General features: G+C 41.9%; 1 protein-coding gene across 3 annotated transcripts in view; it reads right to left on the reverse strand.

Annotated features, from left to right (window-relative positions):
• Positions 1-6,001: 6,001 nt before the first annotated feature.
• tbx20 (T-box transcription factor 20) overlaps positions 6,002-7,497 on the reverse strand; it is a gene marked incomplete at both ends in the record, with an annotated part of 16,850 nt that continues 15,354 nt past the window's right edge. For all 3 annotated transcript variants that reach the window (XM_083918790.1, XM_083918789.1, XM_083918788.1), the window contains 2 exons: positions 6,002-6,330; positions 6,507-6,619. In XM_083918790.1, the coding sequence (XP_083774916.1) occupies positions 6,002-6,330; positions 6,507-6,619 (442 nt within the window). The remainder of the gene's footprint in view (positions 6,331-6,506; positions 6,620-7,497) is intronic.

Raw genomic sequence — 7,497 nt, forward strand, 5'->3', positions numbered from 1 at the left:
TGTCTTCTGTGCTTCATGTAACGCGTTTCAAGCTTTGCCACTTTACGCCTCGTTCTTGTTCACAGCTTGTCACATACGGAGGCTTTCAGGACTCTTGGACGTCTTTAAAAAGAAAACTAAGTAAATAACCAAAATCCGCAATTAAGTTTCACATGGGACATGCGGACTTGTGTTGCACTTATGTCATGGCAGGTGTGTTGCTCAGTGTATTGAGAAAGCTGCAAGCACCAATACTGGAGGCCAAGCCATTGGTTCATTCCCAACAGGCATGTTTTGAACGAGCTCTGTACTTCAGTCAAACAAGGACAAGGCTGGTGTTATTCTATATTTTTATTATTATCAACAAGAAAAGAGTAAAAACCAGAGTCACCATGGTGCAGTATTAGTGGTTAAAAAAGCCATTTTAATACCTTCACCGTGCTGCCCTGAGCTAATCAATGTTAGCCGCATTCGGCTGTTAGCGCCTGTCTGGGAAATCACAAGAAAAAATTGCAGAAAAAGAGCCTGGGACGGTTTTACGCCGTAATTTCAGGGCTGTCCTGCATGTTTAGGTTTGTCCCTGCTCTAACACACCTGCATCTAACAATGATCAAACTGTGACGAGCTTCAGCTGCTTGATAACGAGCACATCATGAGACTCAGGTGTGTTAGAGCAGGGAGAACCCTAAAACACGCAGGGCAGCCCTTCAGGAGCAACACTGTCTAGTACTTAATCCCACTCCACCACTGAAACTGAAGCAGTAAATGGATCCAACCATCATTAACTGTATCATTTAGAAAAGGGCACTTTCTGTTTTTTCTGTCAGCGGTCATGGAAATAATCCTCTTTTTCTTCACTTTTTGATGCCATTTATAAGATAAATATTTAATACAATAATAAATACTTCTATCATATTTAACATAAGATATGTTTTAAATGTGCTGTTGAGATAAAACCCTATCTACTAAAAGGTGACAGTTCACAACATGTCTGACTTTTGCATTAGTAAGCGCAGTGCAGTCAGATATACACAGGTGTGTGTGTCCAAATTAAGTCCAATCAACTGAATCTGCCACAGGTGGACTCAGGCAAGGTGTGGAAACAGATCAATGATGATCAAAGATGATCAGGAGAACCAGGAGACATCTGAGCTGAACTTCTGTCACTGTGATATTTCACTTTTTAGTCTTTTAATAAATACGTTTTCCCTTTGATGATGAGGGGAAAAAGTTAATGTATTTAAGATTTTAGCACAAGGTTGCTGCAACACACTGTGAGACACTTTCTGAGTGTATGTGTATGTGTTGTCTGTTAGTTCCGGGTTCCCACAACCTTCTTACATAAACATAAAATGTAAGGACTTCTCAAGAGCTTTCCAGGCCCAACAAATCCCCTCGAATTCAATGACCCGACACACGGATCGAGGTTAATTACTGTTGCGACACCGAGGATTTCAGGCTTTACAGTAGCTCACAGACAACAATTAAAAAGAGAGAGAAGCTTGGATGTGTGAACACTTCACGTTATGTGCATAGACTATAAAAACGTGACGGTTACACGGCTGGGACTGGACCAGGACCAGGATCAGGCTGGGACTGGTCCAACTAACTGGTGTGGAGATCCAGGTATTTAACCTCTCACAAGGCCGATGATGTCACGGGAACCCTTTCTGCTCCAAGTGCCAATGACCGTCGTTAGAGTGACAGTCGTTGGTGGGAAGTTGGTTTCCACTTCGTTAGTGACAGTCGTTGGGGTCACTGTTGGTGTCACTGTATCTGTAATTCTGAAATGTTAGTGTGTCTTATTTAAACTCATGATTTATCTTTAAATAGTTTCAGATCAAAAATCCCGTTGATATGATTCAAAACCATCTGGAGGGTTAACTTGTAACATATGTCTGAACTGTGGCTATTATTCAGGCAGGCTGTAGCCGGGACAACAGCTGACCACTAGGTGGCGTTGTCAGATACGTTTTAAAGGCAGTTTCAATCGTGAGGAAACCTTAGAGACATCAGTTGCTTGTTTCTCTTTGAACATCAGGGGAACTGACTTCTGTTGTGGCTTTTTATGTTTAATTTTTTCCATAAACTCACAAACAGAAGACACAGAATTCTTTGAATGGCTTCATAAAATATTACATGAGAAAAGAATATAAGAGCTGTTCCTCAGATAGAAACATTAAATGTCTCACTGGGTTCACTGAAACGTAAATAATAAGTAAGTAATAAGAACTTATTAAGTGAATAATAAGTGAATAATTCATGATTTCATTTATTTCTGACTACCTGTGATTCACAGAGAGAGAGGAAACACACGATACAAAGGATAACTCAGGAGTTTTGGGTGGTGATATATATTTCTCAAGGTTTACAAATAACTCTTTTTTTTCTTTTTAAATGCGGCATGGTACATTACACATTATTTCCAGAGAGCAAAATAAATATATTGCACTTAAAAATCATCAAAACACAATCTCGTCCGGTGTCGTATTCATATTATGGCATACAAAAGAAAACTTTTTGATAAAAAAGAAGATTATTCTCAGTGGCGAAGTCAGGACTGTGCGTACGGTTCAAAAGGGAAAAGAAGTGTTTTACATTTACACTGATGGAAATCGACATTCGGTTCGTTTGTACACACTCGTCGAAGGACCGAGGTTTGATTTCCAAAGCAAAACAAAATTAAAGTACAAGATTTCCTCAATAAACAGATGAGAGAAAATGAACTTCTTGCACGTGACTGATATGCAAGGGGTCAGAGCAGAGCATCTGTGTCCGCGTGTCCCCGCAGGAGGCTTCATGTGACGTACGAATGTGTCAAACTGGGACAGTTACAGTGTTTGTGTCACCTGCTCGTTATCACTTTTATACATTTGTTTGAATTCTGCCTCCACAGAGCAGCGTTAAGTGTCTTTATCATCAAACACACACACACACACACACACACACACACACACACACACACCAGAAGCTACATAACAATCCACTTCTGATGCGTCAAAATGTTTCATTATGCTGAAGTGTGTGTGTGTGTGTGTGTGTGTGTGTGTGTGTGTGTGTGTGTGTTTGTGTGTGTTTGCGTGTGTGTGTGTGTGTGTGTGTGTGTGTGTGTGTGTGTGTGTTTGTGTGTGTTTGCGTGTGTGTGTGTGTGTGTGTGTGTGTGTGTGTGTGTGTGTGTGTGTGTGTGCATAAAATGTGACAGCCTCACTGCAAAAAGTCTCCATCACAACCAGTCAGTCAATTATTTGTGTCCTGCGGTACGATAATCGGACGTTGTGTAGGAAGTAAAGTTAAATTAATTTAAAGTAAAAAAAACAACATTTAAACAAAATGTAATCAGCTGATTCATACATAAAAATAAACATAAACAAATATATTTGATAAGAATCCCTTAAATCTGTTTGGTGAAGAATTCAAAATGGAAAAAAATGTATTAAAATAACTTGTCAATTGACAGGTAATTTGAGAAATTATTCACATATAAGTCATTTTTTTAAAACATTTACTGCTTCTCAGATGTCGTGATTTTAGGGTTTTCTTCATGATATATGATAGTGAACAGAATATATTTTATTTTTTTGGACTGATGGTCAGAAGAAGCTGTATCTATTTGTCACATTTAAGCCTTAGGATCTCAAAATCTATAGAGAAATCAGTAGCAATAATTGTTTAGCTGTTGCAACAGTGTTTAGCAGTAACACTTGATCAGATGGAGAGTTTTTGCTGTGGAGCTTCTGCATGAAAACGGTATCTTCATAATGAAATGTATTCCAGGACAACAGCATTAACCATCAGCCCAGGTGAGCTGCCATTTCCATGCACCTGACCGTCCCCGACTGCAGCAGCTTCTTCCTCTCTGCGTGTTTTAAATGAGACAGCAGTGGGCCATTATTTCCAGGTGTGGACGCCCTGTCGACGCGCTCCGATGCAGCCATGAATCAGCTCGGTAACACCTGCGACAGACTAACCGCTAAAAGGCTGAAGTTAATAGACGCAACAGGAAACACTGCCGTTCCTAAACAGAAGCTGCTGCTGTGTGTTTACAGTGAAAAATATGAAGCCACACTGCTGTTCCCCTTCAAACGGTTCGGAACACAAGAGGTTACGACGCGTGATCGACGGGTTGAAATCCTACCGGTGTAATCTGATTCATGACGGCTGCATTTATGGCCGGTTTAATAAGAGAATTCAAACGTGAAGACTTTAAAACTGATGATTTCAACTAAAAATACATTTTGTGGTTGAATCCCTCTTTGTTTAAGCCGGGTCACACCAGGAAGAAGCACGGCGAAGTTGTGTTAGAGGCTTGACGACCAGTTGATGACCTACTGTAGCGGACGAGCTAACCGTCAGTGCGTTACAATAACCCTCGTGGTTTCTGTTTGTGTTCTCCGGACTGGACAGTTTCCTCCCCTGTGGCATTTTGTCCGCAGGATTTCATTCAAGAAAAGGGAGAACAAAACTCTCCTAGGTAACTAGCATGCAAGAGTCACTTAATTAGCTCGTCGGCTAGGTTGCCATCACACAACTAATTCAAAAGAAACATTTGTATCATCAGCGCCCGTCTCATTACTGCCTGCAATCCATTCTTCTTTCGTGGGGAGAAAGAGAAAAGACTCCAGCAGAGGACATTAAATAACGCTGCGCTGTGCAACATAGCTAATGAACTACGCTAGCTTCCGACATTTTGGATTGCCCGGATCTCTGTTCCTTCAAAACGGTCAGCACTGTTGAGACGATTTGAATGGTGAGAATTTGCAAAGTTCACCAAAGTGTAACAGACAGAACACATGGGGAACAGACACCCTGTGTACGCAGTACGCACGTGTTTTTTTTACCTGCTCCCCAGACTGTCAGTAGTGTGTGGCTGCTGCAGCTTCACTGAGTGCCTTCGAGGTGTTATACAGTTGGTTCTGCAGGTTGAAGCTGTGCTGCCTCACAGTGAACTCTGGTACAATGAGGTGTGCGTCTTAATCAACTGATTGTACTTGTTTTTTACTCAGTTCTATGTAGTTTTTACCTGTTGAAGGGCCACGGAGCCGTGCGGCTTCAATCGCCTATAATGAAAGTGTTCTGACGCCAATCCGTAACTCCAGAATAAACATTTGTGCAGATTTGTCGACGGATTTCCTTTGAAATGACTTGATTTCGCTGTAGAGGATCACCGTTTTAAATGCTGGTGTGACCGGCCCTTTAAAGTATGCAAAAAGCCTTCCCCCGTGTCACAGGTTAGAGCTTATTCATCCCACATTATTCCATATAAAGTTTACCCAGCGCGTGTGTCTACTGCGGTCAGCATGCGTCCTATGAATATTTTTTTTGCACTCTACAGTGAGAATTTTTCCTATGAGTAAATGTTGCGTTTTTGTCTTTGTACAATGCATTTCAACACGTTTCGGACATTATTTTCCACAGAGCGTGAAGTTTGAACTGTACATATGGCTGGCTTTCTAGAAAACAGAGGAAAGCTGAGATTCTGTTATATGCTGAAATGTTCACAGACTCAGACTGAGCTCCGGCGTCCAACAACATACTGTAGCTTCAGATGAGTCTCATCCTTTTAGGTTGCATGGTTGAAGGCTCACATAGCAACCTGCCGTCTTTAAAGCCTCTGTGGACCTCGTGACACCTTGAGATGGTTTTCTAAATATTCTTCAAATGAGTTCAGGATCCCCTTTCTGTTCTTCAAGGGCCAAGACCAAACATGCTCCTTGTATCGTCTCACATTAGGTTTTATAGTTTGTTTTGAGGTTGTCAGTGTTTGTACAATGTCACTGAAGTGTTCAAAGAAGCCACGGGACCCGCTGATGAGTCTGCAGGTCCTGCGGAGGTGCCACTCCTGGGTTTTCTGGATCAGTATGCCGAATCCTCCTCACTTCACTTGCCGCAGGTGAACTATTTACAAAGACCAGGGGGGTAGATTCAAACGGGATGAGGAGTGATGAGCCGGAGTGGAGAAGTAACTGGTTGCACTTGATTGGGGATAAAAGTGAAGATCGGCCGTCTCCTCCCCAGGACGGAGTCATACAAAGGGCGTCATGACCGTGGAGGAGTGGCGGAGTCCCTGGATGGCAGCATAGGGCCCCTGCTGGAAGTAGTGGTGGTAGCGGGGCATGTGGAAGGAAGGGAAAGAAGGCCCGCTGCCCTGCATGGTTCCGGCCAGAGCGGTGGGCGTCAGCGGCATGCCCAGACGGCTGTAGGGGGGCAGGGAGCCCTGGATGGGGTGAGGAAGGGAGGCGGTGCCGGCGCCCATGGCTGACAGGGACTGTGGGTGCTGGAAGCCGGAGAAGCCCGAAGTGGTGGTGACCCAGGAGCTCAGAGAGAGGTTGTCTGAGGCGGTGAACGCAGAACCTGCAGGAGACACGGGATTAGGATTATATGTACTTGGGTTTAAGGATAAAGCTGCCAGTATTCTGAAACTTGAGTGCCAGGAAGTAGATTGAAAGAACAGAGAACACCAGCCCTGTGCCGGGGTCCCTCTCCCCCCTGTATCTGTGCTCTCTGTTGTGGGTGTGACAGCCACTCACCTCTGGTGTGCGCGGGGTGTCCGTCCTCACTCAGGCTCTCCTCGTCACCGGCGTAGGTTCGGATCGGCGACCGGGCGTAAGAGTGCTTGTGGATCAGATTCTCAACACTTTCCCTGCAGCAAAAGCCGAAGAGAGAGCCCCAAAATAAATCTCTTTTGTTCCATTTCAGGTGTTTATTTCACAATATATAAATTTTGCACCCCGATATATAAACTGTACACGCTGGTGAATATGAAATGGTTCTTGTTTAAACTACAATATGAAAAAAATTCCTCATGATGAAGAATTCTTCTGGTATAATGTTCAGATATTGTATTAATAAACCTGCATAAATACACATTTAACGTTTATTTTCCTTAAATCTGCACAGCTGATTATTTACTTAACAAAACAAATACTAATCACTTTTTACTTTACTACTAAAAATAGATCATTTTCTTGCAGTGTTGCACTGAAATCTGTGACCTGTTGAAATAAAGTGACATTTATTTTACTTTCTTATCTTTAGATAGGCAACAACGACTGACGACGTAACACGGATAACACTCCACGTTACAGGATTTGAATGAAACAAATAAAAATCATGAATACAATTGACATTACATCTTTTTTTCCTCTTGGCAAAGGTTGTGCCCATCTTTGTTCTTTGATCTATAAGCTTTTATCCATCATTTAAAAAAATAATTCAATGTGACAGTAGAGCTGCAACTAACAATTATCTTTATTATCCATTAATCTGTCAGATTAGTTTATTATCATTTATTAGTTTGGGCTATAAAATGTCAGAAGAGGGGGAAAATATTCAAATTTAGGAAGCTGAGATCTGGGATTTTAAAACTTTTTTCTTTAGAAATGACTTAAACTTATTAATTTAACTGATGAATTAATTATCAAAATAGTTGATGATTAATTTAATAGTTGTCTACTAATCCATAAACCATTTATTCATGGCAGCTCTTTCTGACTGGGTCCCATATTTTGGTGGTTTCAC

The sequence above is a fragment of the Echiichthys vipera genome (genome assembly GCF_963691815.1).
Source record: "Echiichthys vipera genome assembly, chromosome: 8".
In the NCBI taxonomy this organism is placed as follows: Eukaryota; Metazoa; Chordata; class Actinopteri; order Perciformes; family Trachinidae; genus Echiichthys; species Echiichthys vipera.